Below are 17,975 nucleotides of genomic sequence, written 5' to 3'. Positions count from 1 at the left end.
GTTAGCCTTAGCAAACTAATACAGGATAGAATATCATTGTATGGGACCATTCACGTATTGAACAACATTTGGGTCATTTCCAGTTTTTGGCTATTCCAAATAAAGCTGCTCTGAATATTTGTGTGCAGGTTTTTTTGTGGGCTGTATTGTCATTTTTATAAACATTAAAACCAACAATTAGTGAAATTGATGTAGCATTTCATTTGGTAGTTATTTCTTTAAATATTTAATGATTTCAATTTTGTGGTTTTACTTTTGTGCTTTGGAGCAAAACTCTGCTTTGCTCTTTTTAAATTTTGTTTTCATTCCTAGATCTCAATTATTTCCAGAAGCTTCTGGGATGCTGCAGAGTGTTAGTGGGCAGTGTCCACCTTTGAAGCTGAGGAAAAGAAATAAGGGGCTGGTTAGACCCTCTGGTTAAACATGCCACTGGAGAATCTTGGGAATGATTCCCTTGATTTTGAAACACTAACATCCCCTAGAGCTTGGTTTGGATTACAAGGGTGCCCTTGTGAATGGGGTTGAGGAATGAATTCCTCTACATTTATATTTATTATCTTCTTGATGAATGGATCCTTTTATCTTTATGAAAAGTCCTTCTTTATCTCTGATAATTCTCCTTGCTTTCAAGTCTGTTTTTCCTGATATTGATGTAGACAGGCCAACTTCCTTATGATTCTATTATCATCATTTGGTTTCCACACTTTTGTAAGAAATCCATAGCCACGGAAACTTGAATCATCAATAAACTTATAAAAAGATGTTCACCCTCGCTAGAAATCAGGGATATTGAGAGTAAAATAATCAAGAAATATAATTTCCCACCAGGAAATTGGCTAATTTTGAAGTTTTACCATTCAAAATGGTGGTGACATAGTTGGAAAAATGACCACTATCCTTCATTAGGTGACAATCTTTTCAGGGTACTTTGGCAAAAATCTATTCAAGCAAAAATGTGTGTACTTTATGGTGGAGCAATTTATCTTTTATTTTATTTTATCTTATTTTTTTTGAGAGAAAGAGAGCATGCATGTGAGTGGCACAGAGGAAGAGGGAAAGAGAGAATCCTTTTTTTTTTTTTTTAAGATTTTAATTATTTATTTGTCAGAGAGAGAGAGCACAAGCAGAGGGAGCTATAGGTAGAGGGAGAAGCAGACTCTCTGCTGAGCAAGGAGCCCAACATGGAACTCAAACTCAGGACCCTGGGATCATGACCTGAGCTGAAGGCAGATGCTTAATTGGCTGAGCCACCCAGGCATCCCAAAGAGAGAGAATCTTTTTTTTTTTTTTTTTTTTTTAGAATTTATTTATTTATTTGACAGAGAGAGATCACAAGTAGGCAGAGAGGCAGTCAGAGAGAGAGAGGAGGAAGCAGGCTCCCCGCTGAGCAGAGAGCCCGATGCGGGACTCGATCCCAGGACCCCGGGATCATGACCTGAGCCGAAGGCAGCGGCCCAACCCACTGAGCCACCCAGGCGCCCCCCAAAGAGAGAGAATCTTAATTAAGCAGGCTCCACACTCAGTGTGGAGACTGATGTGGGGCTGGATCTCATGACCCTGATATCACAACCTGAGCCAAAATCAAGAGTCAGAGGCTTAACCGACTGAGCCACCCATGTGCCCCACAACTCATTTTTTGGAGATTACAGATGGGTTTGAGACAGAGGAAGAGAGGGGGAGGAAGTGAGAGACCCAGTCCTTCTGACAGGGTCAGTGGCATAGGTGAAGAGCTGGAAACAGGTCTAGCGTCATTTTTCCCACTGAACTTGCTTAAAGCCTCTCATGCCTATATTCATGAAATGTCTAAGAAATAAAACTAATCAGCCCTTGCAATTGATAAATTTTTAAAAAATATTATTTATTTATTTCAGAGAGAGAGTGAACAATAGAGAGTATGGGAGGGCAGAGGGAGTGGGAGAAGCAGCTCCCCACTGAGCAGAGTCCCTGATGCAGAACTCGTTCCCAGGATGCTAAGGTCATGACCTGAGTTGAAGGCAGATGCTTACCTGACTGAGCCACCCAAGCACATGCAACTGATGAGTTACTGAACACTACATCTGAAACTAGTGATGTACTATATGTTGGCTAATTGAATTTAAATAAAAAGTTTTTTAAAAACGTACCCAGAGGTGCCTGGGTGGCTCAGTGGGTCAAAGCCTCTTCCTTCAGCTCAGGTTGTGATCCCAGGGTCCTAGGATTGAGCCCCGCATCGGGCTCTCTGCTTAGCAGGACTTCTTCCTCTACTTTTTACTCTCCCTCTCTCTGCCTGCCTCTCTGCCTACTTGTGATCTCTGTCTGTCAAATAAATAAAAATTTTTAAAATAAAATAAAATAAGATAAAAAACGTAATCAGCCCCACAGAAACTTACTCTTTTCTATGTTCCCGTCACTCTACCCACCACAGTGGAATATTTCTTTAAAAGTATCTCAAGTTTGGGAAGAAATATGCTCACATCCAGTCCATTTTTTTTTTTTGTAAGTTCAGGGAAGCCTTACTGGATCTGGGAGGAGCAAGGGTAGAAATGAGAAGAGAAGGGCAATAGAGAAGATTCGGGTCCTTCTGGTTTGTTCTTACTAGTTTGTAAAACTGCATTAAAACCTGCCCTCCTCACCCCACTCACCTGCCTAGCCCTAAGAACAGCAAGACCATGATAACCATCATGAGACCATCATCTCACCTATGACCTCAGAGTGATCTACCCAATGATGACAGTGGCCAGGAGGAGACAAGAGAAGTCTCGCCACCATGCTATAGTTCCTTAACTCGATTTTTACAATTTCTTTTCTAGTCTTCAGGAGCATTTGCCAGTTGGAAGCATTGTGATATGTTGAACATGGACTCAGATAGCTTGGGTTAGAATCCAAGCTTCCCTACTTCCTAGCTGGGGGACCTTGGATATGTTGCCTAAACTCCCTGTGCTTCAGTTTCCCCATATATAAATAAGACAATAATAGTATGTACTCACAGGGTTGTTGAGGGCGTATGCTGTGATAATAGAAACCCTGCTGGTTTTACAGATAAAAGTTTATTTATTGCCTATATTAATTCCAGTGTAAGTCATCTCTGATCCATACTATACTACCCTGATACTCTTCTGTAGTCAAGTTATGATACTTTTATTGTAGTGTTGTGTAGTACAAGTAGTACAGTACATCCCTGATACCTATATTGACTGGCCCAGACAGCTCTGAAAACAGAGCCTAGACTGAGATGTGGGCTTGGTGACATAGTTTAAATACTTAAAAGCCCCCGTTCAATTAATTCCTTTTTTCGACACACACATAGATTGGCACCCATTGTTCAAAATGCTTAGGGTGACTTGTCAACTCAGCCATCATATGCACAGGAACAGCTCTGATACCTATATATTTTGTAAATATCTCTGTAAAGATAAATTTCAAGTACACATCTTTCCTCTGGAAATCTTTAATTGAGTACATTTAACTCTTGTACCTAATGGTGATGACAACAAAAGTTTAAAAATGGCAGCATTCAATATTAGATGGCCTTGATATTCAGATAAGAGTGGGCCTCACCATCTTACATCCCTGCTTCATAGTAATTGAAACAGTAAAAGTAACACATGCTTGGGCTGCCCAACCGGGGTCATCTAGAATGACAGTCTTCCACTTCTGTGAAACCTTAAAGTGGGACTCAAACAAAGATACTGTGGAGAACCAACATGGGAAAGGACTTATAGAACACCACTGCCAGAGCACTAGCCTTATATCTCCTTTCTTACTTGGATTCCAGAGATTGGATCCCAGACCCACCACTCATTGTGCAGAAATTTATAAGAATGGGGTGTAAGCCAGGACACTAACGCATGACTGAAATATCCACAAGCTGTTGGGTTAGTATTATTTTGGTAAATATTTTCTTCTGTTTAAGAATGAAAAAAAAAAAAAAAACCCAACCCAAGCAAATAGACCCTCCACTTGTTTCAGTGATTGGGTTCACTATTTTTTTTTTAATAAACCTTCAAGAAAAAAAGCAGGTCTGGGAGGAGAAAAGGAGTTGGTTATAGTATACCTTGCACCACATGAACTACAAATGAGACAGGCCTCAACTGTAAGGGAGGGTCCTAGGAACATCTCTTTGACCTAAAGCCAGTTCTGCCAAGGACCTTGACCAAAGCCATTCGAACCTCTCGGTTTCTCAGGCTATAGATGAGGGGGTTGAGTGTAGGGGTGACAAGGCTGTAGAAGAGGGAGACCACATTGTCTTGCTGTGGGCTGTGGTAGGTACCTGGAACCATGTACATGAACACGGCTGCCCCATAAAAGAGCCCCACCACAGTGATGTGCGAGGAACAGGTGGTAAAAGCCTTGTGTTGGGCCTCAGCAGAGTGCATGTGGAGAACAGCCCTCAACACATGGCTGTAGGAGGTGGTGATGAGTGAACACATGGCTGTAGGAGGTGGTGATGAGTGACAGGGGCAGCAGCAAGATCAGCACCCCTGAGATGGACAGCGACAGCTCATAAGCAGAGGTGTCTGCACAAGACAGCTTCAGCAGGGCAGGCAGCTCACAGAAAAAGTGATCCACGGTGTGTGAGGCACAGTAGGGGAAGTGCAAGGTGATGGAGGTCTGGATAGAGGCCACAAGCATACCCAACAACCAGGAGGTGCCCACCATGAGTAGGCAGACCTGACGTCTCATGAGCACAGGGTAATGCAGGGGGTGGCACACGGCAACATAGCGGTCATAAGACATGAGGGCTAGCAGGACACCCTCAGAGACACCCATCAACATCAGGAAGAACATCTGAGCTGCACAACCCCCAAAGGAGATGGAGCCCTCTCCCTGCAGGAAGTCAGCTGCCATCTTGGGGATGGTGACCAGTGGAAAGCCAACATCTAATAGGGAAAGATGACGGAGCAGGAAATACATGGGTGTGTGGAGCCTGGAATCTATGTGGATCAGGAAGAGCAGGATGGCATTGCCCAGAAGGCCCACAGTGAATATGAGAGCCACAAGGGAGAACAGGACCAGATGTGGCCTTGAGTGGTTGAAGAGCCCCGTGAGAGTGAAGTCTGAGATCACTGACTGATTTGATTCTTTCATCCTCCAGGAAGCATCACACATGTGTAGGAAGAACAGGATATTTGGAAGGAGTCTCCGTGGGTAATAGTCTTGTCTTACATGCCAAATAAAATTGTTTGGTAGTAGTTGCTTAAAGTCTCAAGAAGGATGAGGAGCATTTTCAGTCTCAGTAGGAAAAAAAAACACTGATTTATTATGTCTGCTTCGGTCAGGAGATGGGAATAGCAAAGTCTTGTCTTTGCCTTCCAAGCAAATACAATCCACCAATATTTTCAGTTGAACTTTGTCCATGAGCTAAGGAGTGCAAGTTAGTCCCAGTGGAGTATTGGAATATATCCCATCCAAGATGCCCTTCAGCCAAAGCAGGGGAGGTATTCCAAAGAGATTATATATCAAGCAGGGAGAATTTGCCAAAGATAATAAGGGATGATGAGCCTGGAGAAGGAATATGGAGTGTGTGGATTGTTTGGTATATGGTTAAGGGAACTTGGATAGAGCAAGATTTAAATACCAACTCAGCTGTGTCTTAGTTTTGTGACTCTGGACATGTTATTTAACCTTTCTGGGAGTCAGTTTCCCCATCTGTCTACAGGGATAAATAACACCTTCCTTGTAGGAGTAGCTGGGAGTATTAAATGAGATAATGAATTAAACAACTTAGCTCAATGACAACCATACGGGGATTTCTTTTTTTAAGTTCACAGCTATTAGTCATATTGTAGAGGAAATGTATACATTAAAAAAGTCATCTGGGTAGGATGATTCTCCTATGATAGGATAATGTATGTCTGGTACTTAGCTCAGTGTCTGGCATATAGTAAGACTGTTCAACATATATTAGCCCTTTTTGTTGATGTTATTCAACATTATAACTCTTGTTCAGTTACATGACAAAAATTTATCAAGTCTGTTCTCAGTCATGCTCTCCTGAAATGACAATTTCCCTGTTCTTATCCTAAATTGGTGGTTCTCAACCAGAGGTGATTTTGCCCTCTTTCCTAGGACATTAGCAATATCTGGAGATATTTTCAGTTGTCATGGCTGGGGTTGCTAATGGATGTAGTGGGTAGAGATAAGGGATGCTACTAAATATCATATAATGCACAGGATGATCTCCACCACAAAGAACTGTCTGGTCCCAAATTTCAATAGTGCCAAGGTTGAGAAACCCTTCAACTGACATCCATCAACTCTTCTCTGACCTGGAGCAGAGCCTCTGGGAGATCTCCTAGGTCAATTATCTTGGTCTTCTAGCAGAGATAAGCTTCATGCCCAATGCATGCCTGGAGATTAATCTGTGAAGTTGAATTTCCAGGTACATTTTAAAGAAATTATTAATAAGACTAGTCCCAACTTATATCTCTGGAGAATTGCATTGTTTCCGTGACTCTGTATAGAGAAGGGTTTGCTCTTTAATCATTATCCTTTGGGGGTAAACTCATAACCAGTCAGTCTCTCTGGAGCTAGTCAAAGGATTTTCAAGTGGACAGTGTACTTATTTCTTCTCTTTTCACCCACATCTCCACCTCAAGTGCCCCACCAAAGGGGAAAAAGCATTTGCTATGTACCAGACACCATGTTAAGATCAGAGAAAGGCTGATGGGTTTCATTTGAGTGTTTCTCGATATTGACACTATTGACATTTAGGGATGGATAATTTTAAGTACTATAGGCATTTAAGATTTACCATTTAAGTGTTACAGGCATTTTTTTTTTCACTTGATCTTACTGGTACATGTTATCATCTGCTGTGTATAGGTGAAGGAGCATAGATTCAAAGAAGTGCAGTAGTCAACTGTACTGGGTTGAATAACATTGCCCCCAAATTCACATCCACCTGGAATCTCAGAATGTGCCCCTATATGGAAATAGGGTCTTTGCAGCTATATTAAGGATCTTGAGATAAAATCATCCTGGATTTGGGGTGTTCTCTAAATCAAGTGACTAGTGTTATTGTAAGACAAGGAGAGGACACACAGAGACAGAAAGAAGGTGACCATGTGAAGATAGAGGCAGAGATGGACGACCCAGTTATATGCCAAGGAACACCAAGGATTGCCAGAACTGCCACAATCTAGGAGAGAGGCGTGGGACAGATTCTCCCTCAGACCCTCTAAAAGGATTCAATTCTGGCAACACCTTGACTTTGAAAATCTGGCCTCCAGAACTGTGAGAGAACAGATGTCTGTTGTTTTAGGCCACACAGTGGCCCCAGGACATTCATACAGGAGTCCAAGATCACCCAGCAAAGAAGTGGTAGAATTAGTTTTTAAACAACAGCTGGTATGATTCTAGAGTTCCTGTGTTTTTTCTTCACGCCTTACTTTCCAACAAAAAATAATGGATCGTTCAGATTCTGCTTTCCTAAGTAAATCTTTGGCATTCCTGCTCCAATCATGTTAAGTTTTTCTCTTCTGTTTGACAGTTATTCTACTGCCTGTCCTGGGACAGGAGCCACTTCACTAGCTGTGGGTTCATGGTCTTGAATTCCCTTGCTGTGATGCTCCCCCGCTCACTCACCTGACTTCGGCATGGTGGTACTTACAGTGGATTGGTCAACAGCTCTCCAATCTCCACCTTAAGAAACCATGAAGATCAACCATGGTTTACATCCAAGAAGTGTCATTTGGTCTAGAGCATGATGTGAACTCAGTACTACTTGTCTTGTACCTTGGATCCTCTACCTCTGAAGACTATATGATGTCTCCCCAATGTCTTACCTATAAAAGGCTTTCCTTCCCTCATACGCAACCCTATTTCCCTAACCTCACTTTCCTTCCAGAATTGCCAGGGGGTTCCTTTGCTAATGACACAGCCACAGAACAGCACCTTCCCCTATTGCTGGCTTTTGGAATATCCTTTAAGCAGCTTCTCCAACAGAACTGTCATCCTCTCTGTCATGTTTTGCCTGGGGCTTTGCACACTTTCTTCCTTCAGGATAGGATGCTTCCCTCCACTAAACCCACCTTCCCAAGGGAGGCAGCAGGAAGCCCTAGACAGAAACCGGTCTTGGCTTTGGGTGTGTTGTCTCCTTGTTCTAAGTCAGTTACCTCACACCTTACGATGAAAAGCCCCTCCAACTCCAACCATTTTATTAAAGTAAGCTCTACACTCAACATGGGGCTTGCACTCGTGACCCTGAGATCAAGAGTTGTATGTTCTACCAACTGGGCCAGCCAGGTGCCCCTCCAACTGTTTTTGGAGTTGACTTTTAAACCACTTCTATGTTTCCCTCTTTACTGTCTGCTTTTTAAGATCTGATGTCCTTTGCTGAAATGAAAGATGAGAGAAGAGGCACTAGAGTTTGCAGACTCTCTGTTGCCAACAAAACCTTCACAGCATCTCTCACCTATGAGGAAGCACGGCTGAGCTCTTCCTCCATCAGATGACACAGGTGGTCCAGGGTACATTAAAATGTATTTATTTATTTTAAAATCAGAAGAGAAAAGATGACTGCATCCAACCAGAACTAGAAGTGTCTTTATACCAATAACAAGCTATAAATTATAATTGTTTAATATTGTTATTTTTGGAGGAAGGGGTCCACAGAAGCAAAAGTGTCTATGGCCCATTCAAGTTACACTGCATTCCTGCCTTTCCCCTCCTTTGCTAATTTAGTAATCAAATAATGAATACTTGGGAGCTCAGCTCACAGATTGTTTTCTGTTTGACCCTCACTCCTGACCACACAGCATAAGGAACGTAGAAGTGCTCCTTGTGCATTTACTGGATGACAAAATCTTCAAGGGAAATACTTAGTGTAATGACACGTCCAAGGTGGCACAGGGATTGACCGGCAGTCCTGGCACCTGAACCCATTCTGAGGGGCCCCAATCATGTGTTCTTTCTACTCTGCCAGCTGAACAGAGGTTTGCCTCTTTCTCTCCTGGCTCTCCAAGCTGATCTGATCTGATCTCTGAAAACTGTTTTGGGATGTCAGTGTTTTAGACTTTCTGGAAGGGGAGCTGAAGGATGTCTCTGGGCTGTGGCAGTGAGCATGTCTTAAGTCCAATATTTGGGCAATGATCAAGGACACCAGGTCCTCCCAGCTCACCAGCTTCTATGGAAGTTCATGTGTGGACATTAAAATAATCAACTCCCTGCTCCCGCCTGCTGCACAAAGTACGAGGCTTGAGGCTTGAGGCAGTGTTGATGGGCTGAAGTAAAGCAAATGGTAAGATGCTCACTGGTGAGCCAAGCAAGATTAAGAGGTGTATACAGTCTTCTCTGTCCCTCCAGATGCCTGCATATACTCAAAGTCGGCATGATTATAAAAATGTATATAAAACTATCAACTTCAGGGGCTTTTTCTTGCCATCAATATCTCCTCTCTAAACATGCTTACTCTCCAGAAAGCATCACAAACAGTGGGGCTCCAGACTCTCACCTCTACTTGCCAGGGTCTAAGAGACACCCTCTTGGCTCCCATACATACCTTAATTCTCCTTATCCTGGGTATCCTTTTTGATAAAACCTCCCTGGGACTGAGCACCTTTGGTTAATGAATCTTGCCTGGGTCTATGGAGTGAATGACAAAATTGTCTGAGGATAGAGGCTCTAAGGGACTATGTTGCATCAGAAAGCTTCTTTTTATCTTCCCTTTTTTATCAGAGACAGAAAATTAATCACCATGGGAGCTAGAGCCCTTGAGACTGAAATTATGCCAGGAGATACATTCTCCAACCTTCAGTTCCAGGAAGGTGGGAATCCCTGGGTGGATAATTGAACTTTTCAAAGAATCCAAAGCCAAACAATAATGTCAGATAATTCAGAAGTCTTTATTTGTCCTCTTGTGGGAGAAGGGATTTTGAGAATCTTTATTTATTTATTTAAAAAGTATTTCTAACATGGATGTAAATGAACATGAACACACAAAAATAACATTTCTAATTGTAGAGAATCTTTTCTGAGTGAAATAAGGAAGCCGTGATTTGGAAGAATAACCAGGAAATAGCCCCACTTATTCTACCTTTTTCAGAGTAATTCCCTTCTCCAATTCATAGTCTCTGAGGGTGCTCACGAACTCACAGATACAAGAGAACTCAGTGAAGATCGAAGCTATTGATAACCGTAAGCCCCTTGGCAAGATAATTGAAGAAATGAGAAAGGTCTTAGTATGGGTGTAATAATACCCTGATTAAAATCAGGTGATGAATCAGGGAGTGGAGAAGAATAATGAACTGAGATGCAACCGGCTGGACACAGAGCTGTAAGGTTACAGGTTATAAAAGCATGCAAGATACAAAGTAGGCAATTGGCTACAAACAAATCATGGTCAAGGAGATAATCGTTCATCCCAGCTAAAACCATCCAGGTGAGGCAGTCTGCCAAAGTGATTACTTTGTACCCTTCTGGATGTCTTCTGGTGTGTCAGGGACCCTGATGGAGGTGAAAAGATGCCAAGGAAAGGCGCAGCTGGAGAAGATAAACCCCAAGGGGTAGTGGAGGTGGGAGTCAGAGGTGACAGTAAGCGAGGACTCAGTCGTGAAGATCAAATTCTGCCCAAAGAGAAGTTACTGATCCTCTGGCTTCTCCGAGAATCCCATGAGTAATTCCTTAGTAATGATCTGGGGTTTTGTTTCCATGAACCTGCTTTGTACTTCATGGGCAAAAAGCATCGAGTCAAGGAAAGATACAGAGGATCATATATCCACCACCAAAGCCATCTTTCAAAAATGAAAGTGAAAGGCATTCCAAGATTAAAAACTACAAGAAGACTGGGGAAGGTGTGTTTAGTGGAGAGAAGCATCCTGTCCTGAAGGAAGAGTGAGTGCAAAGCCCCAAGCAAACCATGACAGAGGGGGGAGCGGGACCACAGTCCTATTGGAGAAGCTGCTTAGAGGAGATACCAAAAGGCAGCAATGGGGGAATGTGCTGCTCTATGGTTGTGTCATTAGCAAAGGGACCACCTGGCAATTCTGGAATAAACAAATGTTTCTTCATTTGCCGTATGCTCCCAGGGCCATTTCCAAAGATTTTAAATGGATGTCCATGAATGATTTCACAAGGTTCACCAGCAAACAGATACATGAGAGGTCTATTATGTGTGTAGGGTCTCCCTCTGTGTGATATTTTTCAATAGCAGGTTTCTTTATTGCTAATTAAAATAAATATGAAATCCAAAAAGATGGAAATTGAAAGGAAGTTAATTAAAATATAAGTTGTAAAAAACCACAAATAACCAGAAAGTAAGTAGATCTAAGTTATTTCCTAATGAAACAAAATTTAAGACCCATGGTGTGTAGCAATAGGATTCCTGACATCTCCACGCATCTGGAAGACTGGGGAGAGAAGTAGCCTCCAGATTATAAAAGCTCCTGGAAACATCTTCAAAAAGTAGATTCTTAGGGATCTTGGGCTCAATAGGTCCAAACTAAACTCTTAACTTTCACCAACCCAGACCTGCCTTTCCACTGGTTTCAAAAATGGTTTCATCGGATTGCCTGGGTGGCTCAGTTGGTTAAGCAGCTGCCTTCGGCTCAGGTTATGATCCCAGCGTCCTGGGATCGAGTCCCACATCGGGCTCCTTGCTCAGCAGGGAGCCTGCTTCTCCCTCTGCCTCCAGCCTGCCACTCTGTCTGCCTGTGCTTGCGCTCTGTATCTCTCTCTCTCTCTAACAAATAAATAAAAATCTTTAAAAAAAAAAAAGGTTTCATCGATCCAATCTCTAGTTGTGTGCATTTTGAAGTTCGCTGTTATTTTTATTTTTTATCTTTTAATTTTATTTGATTTCAACTTAATTGGCATTTACTATATTATTAGTTTTAGAGGTAGAAGATGGTGAGCCATCCGTTGCATATAACACTCACTGCTCATTCCATCATGTGCTTTCCTTAATGCTCATCCCTGCCCCAGCATTCCTCCTGTGTTTCCTAGAGTTAAGAGTCTCCTACAGTTTGCCTCCCTCTCTGTTTTTAACTTTAGTTTGCTGTTACTTTTAAAGATTACTTATTTATTTATTTGACAGACAGAGATCACAGTTAGAGAAGCAGGCAGAGAGAGAGAGAGAGAGAGAGAGGAAGGGAAGCAGGCTCCCCGCTGAGCAGAGAGCCCAATGCGGGTCTCGATCCTGGGACCCCGCGATCATGATCTGAGCCGACCGCAGAGGCTTTAACCCACTGAGGCACACAGGCGACCCGGTTTGCTGTTACTTTTAAAGGTTGCTGCTCCACGCGCCTAAGAGTACACGTGCTCTTACCAGATGATGGATCACAGCCTGGAACTCAGAAAAGGAACAGGCGGCCCTGGTGCTGCCCCAGCTAATGGCAACCCCGCTTTCCCGGAATCCCCGGGGGGGGGGGGGTGCTGGAAAAATTGAGAGCGCAGCCGCTGGCTGGGCTCGCCAACACTGTTGCCTGAATAAACTCGGATAAACTCTTCGCAAGAGAAGCCAGTAACTCAAGAGAGGAGGGTTGGAAAGAAAAAGAGAGATTTGTTTCGTGTATGGGCAGCCCGGGCAGGTGCAGGCTCAAACTTTAGCTACGGACCTCTCGTGCCCACAAGAGGGACACCTAGAGTTTTATAAGGAGAGTTTGTGGGGAAAGCGGTGTTGCTGCAAGAGCGCAGGCAGAAAGCGCGCGATCAGGGGCGGTCCTCTGGGCAGCGAATGGGGCGGTCATCTGGGCAGCCAATGGGGCGTGTGGAGTGTGGTCTTCTGGGCGGTCCATTGTTAGTGGGACTTTCCTGGTCTGACCGTTGAAACGTTGGGGTCATTGCAAAACACCTTTATCAGTGCCTCCTAAAATCCAAAAGAAATAAGCACAATGGGATTTAGTGTAAGAGTTAAGCGGTCTTGGGGCGCCTAGGTGGCTCAGTTGGTTAAGGGGCTACCTTCCGCTCAGGTGCTGTTCCCAGGGTACTCTGAGTTACCAGAGAACCCCCATCGGGCTCCCTGCTCAGCAGGGAGGCTGCTTCTCCCTCAGCAACTTCTCCACTCCCGCTCCCTCTCTTTCTCTTGCTCACTTACTCTCTCAAGTAAATAATTTTATAAAGAAAAAAAAATGAGTTAAGTGGTCTTGTCTGTTTTGGGTTTAAACTCTTGGGGTCTGTGGTTAAGCCAGAGGGTTCACTAGCAGTAGAAAGGTATGGGTAGTTTGGAATCTCTTGAGTGTTTCTTGGGCCACATATACAGTGACTTTTTATAAATATTTGATGAATATTAGATGTAATTAAATGCATATCAAATTTAAAATATGCTTATACTTTATAAATATAAAATAGATATATGAATATTTATAAATAATTACATAAAATTTATATGAGTTATACGATTTGTATCTAGACAAAGGAGGTAGTTGGGGGTATGGGCTTTGGATGCGCTGACATGCATATGAATGAGGTACTCTTAAGTGAGTTGTTGGCTCTCTCTAGAAATTGGCTAGTCTCTCCAGAGTCAGCAAGGCCCTAGGTGTCAACACATCAGGAAATTAAAAGGCATGGCTAATACCAAAAAAACCATGTGAATTCAGTAAGTGCCAACAGTTTACCATAAGGTGATATGTATCAACTGCAGTTTTAATTTCATATAAATAGAATTGAAAACTTACATCTTGGTAGTCAATTACAGCCTACACGCAGGTATTCTGGGCCTTTTCTCTATTGAATGATAAACTTAGCTCATTCTGTATGCATGAATTGGCATGTTCTTTGGGTTTAAATAACTTCTCTCTAGGATGGTGGAAACAAAATTTATGGGAATCATCTAGAGGGCAATATCACCCAATATCAGACATAAAAATGAATTGGTGGTTACATAGGAGCCAATCGTGTTGTATAAAAGTAAGATGACATTATCATGACGTTGTCTTCTAAAATAGATCTGCAGAAAATGCCAATTGATAGATGAGTGTCAAGTAGGTCATGCAAATTGGAAAATCCATCTTTTTTTTTTTTTTTACATTTGATCCCAAAAAGCAAGGGAACTATAAAGTCCCCTATTCCATTAACAGTTATATGGCATTTTATTTTATTTTTTAAAAAATAAACATGTATTATTGGTTTCAGAGTTATATGGCATTTTAACTGTGCAAAGTATTTTCATATCCCTTTTTCACAACACTTTTATCCTTATTGTGAAATATAATGTATATACGCAAAATGTACTAACAAACATATACAATCAATGAATAGTTGTGTAATCAGTGTTCATACATTTACAACCCAAGTGCAGTAAAAGATGCTTGTCAGATCCAGAAGCGCCACATACGCGTCTCTCATCACACAGGTTAATTCTCCAGACTTATCCAGTATCCTGAATTTCTGACAATCATTTACCAATTTTCTTTACAATTTTTTACCCATGTGTATCTATCTATACACCCCTAAACAATATAGTTTAGTTTTGCTATTAGACAAAATCAACTCTATTCATATATAATTCACATAAAATGACCTCATTTGAAGTTATATATATTTGATGAATTTGACATGGAAACGCAACCACAATCAAGATATAGAACATTTCCACGACTCCCTCAAAGTTCCCAGTCAATCCCCCATCCCCAATTCTAGACAAGTATATTCTGCTTTCTGTCACTCTAATTAGCTCTGTGTAGAGGAGATCCTGTAGTTAGTTAGTCCTTTTGGTCTGGCTTCACTCACTTAACATGCCTTTGGGAACCACCCATGCTGCTGCACGAATCAAGAACGCATTTCTTTTTCATCTCTCAGTTGTAGTCCATTGCACAGATGTTACTATTTGTTTATCCATTCACAAATTGATGGACGTTTCAGTTATTTGAGATTTGAGGCTATTACATACAAAAACGCTATGAACATTAGCATTTCACATTTTTTAACTTTTTCTCCACAACTTTTAAATTGAAAAAATTTAGATCTACAGAAAGGTTGCAGGAATAGTCCAATGGACTTGTGTGCCCTTCATCTAGATTCACCATTTATTAACTCTGTGCTAGAATTGCTTTAATGAACTATTATCTATCATCTATCTATCATCTATCTGCCTATCTGCTTATCTCTCACACACTCTTCATTGTTCATCCATTTGGGAGTAGGTAGGACAAATTGTTTTTTTTTTTTTAAACATTTTATTTATTTATTTGATAGAGAGAGACAGCAAAAGAGGGAACACAAGCAGGGGGAGGGAGCAGGAGAGGGAGAAGCAGGCTTCCTGCTGAGCGGGGAGTCCCATGCGAGGCTCCATCCCAGGACCCGGGGATCATGACCTGAATCGAAGGCAGATGCTTAATGACAGAACCACCCAGGCGCACCCACAAATTGTTTTTGGATACTTGATTTTGCTTATGGAGAGATAGTTTTGTAGTCTTGTGTGTGTGTGTGTGTGTGTGTGTGTGTGTGTGTGTATGCGTGCATGTGTGTATGTTTTCTCACAAGAATAAAATATGAAAGACTCATCCAAGCTGTTGTACACAGCTCTTGTTGGCTCATCTTCATGGATGTATGTTTTCTGTTCTTCTGTCATAACGATATACCGCAGCTGTATTCTTCTAACCTACTCAGATAGGCATTTGATTATTTTCAGTTTGGGCAATTACAAAAAAATGTGATGGATTAAACATGCAAACAAGCATGCGATTGGGTTGCATATACACTTACAAGTGCAACCCCAAGGGTGTTTGTGTTCTCAGCTTTGTTATTTGTGCTGAACTGTTTTCCAGAATTTCTGCAACAATGTACACTCACACCAGCAGTGTATGAATGTTCCAGTTTCTCCATATTTTCACCAACGCTTAGTGACAGATTTAAAAATATGCCCCAATCGGGTATGCACATAGTAATATCTCCTTATTCATTTAGAGTGCATCTTCCTGATCCCTAATAAGCGTGAGGACTTTTTCCTGTTTAAAAAATTATCAAGATTTTCAATCGGAGAAAAACTATCATATGATCTCCCTGATATGAGGAAGTGGAGATGCAATGTGGGGGGTTTGGGAGGTAGGAGAAGAATAAATGAAACAAGATGGGATCGGGAGGGAGACAAACCATAAGAGACTCTTAATCTCACAAAACAAACTGAGGGTCGCCAGGGAGACGGGGGTAGGGGGAGGGTGGTGGGGTTATGGACATTGGGGAAGGTATGTGCTATGGTGAGTGCTGTGAAGTGTGTAAACCTGGCGATTCACAGACCTGTACCCCTGGGGCTAATAATACATTACATGTTTATAAAAAATAAAAAACTGTAATGAATAAAAAAAGGAATTAAAAAAATTATCAGGATTTCAAGATGCATGTGGAAACACTGTGATATAGACTGCTATGGTCATAACTGCATAAAATGGGTTTGCCTGTGGCTAAGGATTGCAATGCAATACACAAAATAGGTGATGTATTAATTTCCTGGGGCTTTTATAACAAAGTATGGTACATTGAGTGCTTTAAACCACAGACATTTGTTGCCTCACAGTTTGGGAGGACAGAAGTCCCAGATCAAGGTATCAGCAGATAAGTTCTTTCTGGTGGGCGTGAGAAAGCAGTCTGCGGCCAACCTCCCTCCTGGCTTCTGTGGTATTTTGGCAATCTTTGGTGTTCCTTGACTTGTAGAAGCTTCATCTCAACATCTACTTTTATCTTCACATGATATTTTCCTTGTGTGTAATTCCCATTTTTTTGGTAAGGACACTACTCATATTGGATGAGGGGCCCACTCTACTCCAGTGTGACTTGATCTTAACTGATTACATCTTCAATGACCCTATTATCAAACACCCTCACATTCTGAGGTCCTGGGGGTAAGGGCTTTCACACATGAATTTGGGGAGGACGAGGGTTACAACTCAACTCTAGCGGATGGCTAGGTGATGTTTCTTTTTCTCTCAAGTGCATAGTATTGATGTTGGCAACACAGCAGAGAATAATGGGGAAGACTGCTTGGTGTAAAAAAGGATTGATTTAGGGATGTCTGGGTGGCTCAGTTAGTTAAGCAGCTGCCTTCGGCTCAGGTCATGATCCCAGCGTCCTGGGATGGAGTCCCACATTGGGCTCCTTGCTCAGCAGGGAGCCTGCTTCTGCTTCTGCCTCTGTCTGCCATTCTGTCTGCCTGTGCTCGCTCTCTCCCCCTCTCTCCCTCTGATAAATAAATAAAATCTTTAAAAAAAAAAAAAGGATTGATTTACATCCTAGCTGTGCTTTTTATTAGCCTTGTGTTTTCACCATACCAAGCTTTTCATTTATTGAACAGTCACTATTTTGGACATTTTTGTGTGTGTGTGAAGATGAAATGAGATGGAATATGTAAAGGGCATTTCATCATGTTTGACAAATGGAGGGCAGTCAATAAATGCTAGCTCCTTCTTCCTTACATTCAACATTTTAAACCTTTAAAATAATAAATAGGTAATTAGCTAGCTAGAGTAATACATGAATGAATGAATGAATGAATGGGAAGTGGGACTGGCCTCAGTAGCCAAGAAAAGAATCATGCAAATTATTTCCTGGGGGTGCCTGGGTGACTCAGTGAGTTAAAGCCTCTGCCTTCGGCTCAGGTCATGATCCCAGGGTCCTGGGATCGAGCCCTGGCATCGGGCTCTCTGCTTGGCTGGGAGCCTGCTTCCCTTCCTCTCTCTCTCTGCCTTTCTCTCTGCCTGCTTGTGATCTCTGTCTGTCAAATAAATAAGCAAAATCTTTAAAATAATTATTTCCTAGGGCCACATGTCCACAACTGGGCAAACCTAAGATAACTGTTCGCAGAAAGCTGTTAGAAGCCAAGATTGGCAATGGTTTGAGTACCGGAATTTGGATACGGTTCTGTGTTGTCTTGTGTTTTAACCTCCTTGGGCAGAGATCAAATTTTCAGGAGAAGTTTGGTGCCCACTGCCTTTGCTCTAGGTGCCCAGGTCCCTTCCCCTATCAGATTACTTGATTGTCGGCCATCTAGAGAACTTGGGGACCCGCACTGAGCCAGGAAGGAAGACAAGTGTGGGAGGGTGGGGAGGAGGGTGCTTCCTTCTAAG

General features: G+C 42.2%; 1 protein-coding gene across 1 annotated transcript; it reads right to left on the bottom strand.

Annotated features, from left to right (window-relative positions):
• Positions 1-4,085: 4,085 nt before the first annotated feature.
• On the bottom strand, positions 4,086-5,067 carry LOC131823135 (olfactory receptor 2Z1-like). Its single transcript, XM_059159103.1, has 2 exons — positions 4,406-5,067; positions 4,086-4,368 (listed from the first exon to the last, which is right to left on the bottom strand). The coding sequence occupies exons 1-2, from the start codon at positions 5,065-5,067 to the stop codon at positions 4,086-4,088; spliced, it is 945 nt and encodes a 314-aa protein (XP_059015086.1).
• Positions 5,068-17,975: the final 12,908 nt, after the last annotated feature.

This window comes from Mustela lutreola, chromosome 2 (genome assembly GCF_030435805.1).
Source record: "Mustela lutreola isolate mMusLut2 chromosome 2, mMusLut2.pri, whole genome shotgun sequence".
Classification (NCBI taxonomy): Eukaryota; Metazoa; Chordata; class Mammalia; order Carnivora; family Mustelidae; genus Mustela; species Mustela lutreola.
Note: the sequence above shows the minus strand (reverse complement) of the source record. Positions and strands in the feature narration are given on the sequence as shown.

Bases quoted from the DNA above. Each gene is read 5' to 3' on its own strand.
- LOC131823135 (XM_059159103.1), bottom strand. From the start codon at position 5,067: ATGAAAGAATCAAATCAGTCAGTGATCTCAGACTTCACTCTCACGGGG. The intron at 4,369-4,405 runs GTTCACTCATCA...CCATGTGTTGAG, and splicing joins ACCACCTCCTACAGCCATGT to GGCTGTTCTCCACATGCACT.